The 2,212-nt window shown below is 38.6% G+C and overlaps 1 protein-coding gene across 2 annotated transcripts in view; it reads left to right on the top strand.

Moving 5' to 3' along the window:
* Positions 1-2,212, top strand: part of unc5ca (unc-5 netrin receptor Ca) — a 187,370-nt gene that overhangs the window by 177,237 nt on the left and 7,921 nt on the right. For both annotated transcript variants that reach the window (XM_032514911.1, XM_032514912.1), the window contains 2 exons: positions 1,153-1,302; positions 1,637-1,801. In XM_032514911.1, coding sequence (XP_032370802.1) covers positions 1,153-1,302; positions 1,637-1,801 — 315 coding nt within the window. The remainder of the gene's footprint in view (positions 1-1,152; positions 1,303-1,636; positions 1,802-2,212) is intronic.

Here is a 2,212-nt window from a genome sequence, read left to right as displayed (position 1 = left end):
AGCTAAAACAAAAGAAACCAAACAAAACAGGTCTCTTATATAAAATATGAGACTTCCCATGTGGACATACTACATGCATAGTAACCTATTAACACAATAAACACATTTACCTAACTATAACAGTGGAGCTCAGTAAACTGTATGTGACTTACCATGAGACAGGCTACAGCAGACTGGTGAAAGTGTGTAAGAATTTAAAACCAATAAATGGCGCTCATGCTACAAAAAAGCCTGTCTCGTGGAAACTACTAGCCAAATGAGAAGTTACCTTTTAATGGCAAGTGGAATTATTAACTCTGCTACACTTAGTGATGTGGGAGAGTTGTTCTATTCTCATCATAGCAGTAAGAGAACGGTGATGGAAAAGACATGGATGGGCTGCAAAATCTTGAATAATCAGTCAGTCATTACTTCTCTAGGTATTTTTATGAGTAATATGATGCATTGCGGTCGTCTTCTAAAGTCAATAGAAGTAATTGAGTTTTACTGTCTTACATTAAAGATATGCTTCATTTCCCACATCTCAGAACAGCAGTGCTTTGACTGGTTATTAATCAAGGTTTTTATTGAGCATCGTAATGTGTCTCTTCAGTTGAGGGCAATTAGCCGAGCTAAGCTTTGCTCAAATCCAGGGAATTCAACTACTGAGCTGTTATGATACCTTAAAGATAACTTGCATGTGTTTCAAGTGTTTCCTGGTGTTGTGTCTGCAGTTATTATGCAAGGCTTTCTGCAATGTCTAATGCTGTATGAAAACATACATTGCTAAGTGTAGGGCTGAGCAATATACTGATATTAAATTGATATTGTGATATGAGACTAAGAATCATCTTTGATGTTGAATATTATTAGTTATTTTCTGAACTTACCAGACTATTCTAGCTCTTCTCTTATTTGCCTTTAACCACATTGTATGATTATTTATCAAAATAAAAAAAATCACATCAAAATATTTTGTTAAAGCACCAATTGTCAACCCTACAATATCGCCGCAATATCGACATCGATGTATTTGGACAAAAGTATCTTGATATTTGATTTTCTCTACATCGCCCAGCTCTTGTTCAGTGAGCGAGATAGCTGCAAAGCTAAGGAGGATATTTGAAGATACAATTGTTGTTTTTTTTGTTGTTGTTGTGTGGTTTTGTGTAGGAGGTTCTTCAGATGGAGACCCAGATGGGAGGGAAGCTTCTGGATGAGCCAAAGACCCTGAACTTTAAAGACAGCACACACAATCTGAGACTGTCAATCCACGATGTTCCTCACACACACTGGAAGAGCAAACTCATCGCAAAGTATCAGGTGAGAGGGTATCGGGGACACTTACATATACACTTAAAGACATTTTACATGTATCCCAATACAATATACACTATGTAGCAATTAATCTCCATACACACACAGCAAATATCAGATTAAAGCACTACTTATATTTAGCCAAACATGGTAAGCCTTTGTGTAAATGTGCATTTTTACCAAACTAGCTGCATGGCTCGGTGTCGGTCCTTGCTTTGTTTGCTAAGCTTTGCACAGTTATTCACTTTGATGAATCCTTGTTAATAACTAAAGATACTTAGAATTGTACCCGCCTGAAATAGCTTTACAAAAACCTGCATATTATTTGTGCGTTTTCCAGGAGATACCATTCTACCAGGTGTGGAGTAGCAGTCAGAGAACTCTTCACTGTACCTTTACCCTGGAGAGACTGAGCCCAGCCACAACAGATATCAGCTGCAAACTGTGTGTACGGCAGGTGGAAGGAGAAGGACAGATCTTTCAGCTCAGCAACACATTGGAAGAGGTACATTTTAGAAATCCAAATGCACACAGCAAAAAAAAAAAAGAGACCCGCTGTGTATTGGCTGTCGGCTGTATGTATGAGAAAACTGCAGAAGACAACTTGACTCACCCTGACGGAGGACACACTGAGGAATAAAACAATACATACAAATAAAAAATTAACACAGTCACACAGAGAAAAAGAGAGAGACACGTCTACATTCCCGCACTAAAGGTCCTAAAGTCACTAAGTTTTTGTCTGTCAGACAGTCAAGGCTCCTGCTATGGTTCTGTGACTCTGTTCAATCATTCATACTGAGGCTAGAGGTCACATAACATGGGTGGAATAACTCGTCTTTGATTTTGCTAGTCCATGTAACCACAGAGTCACTGTGTGTGTGTGTGTGTGTGTGTGTGTGTGTGTGTGTGTGTG

Source organism: Etheostoma spectabile, chromosome 5 (assembly GCF_008692095.1).
Source record: "Etheostoma spectabile isolate EspeVRDwgs_2016 chromosome 5, UIUC_Espe_1.0, whole genome shotgun sequence".
Classification (NCBI taxonomy): Eukaryota; Metazoa; Chordata; class Actinopteri; order Perciformes; family Percidae; genus Etheostoma; species Etheostoma spectabile.
This window is presented reverse-complemented; position numbering and strand designations above follow the sequence as displayed.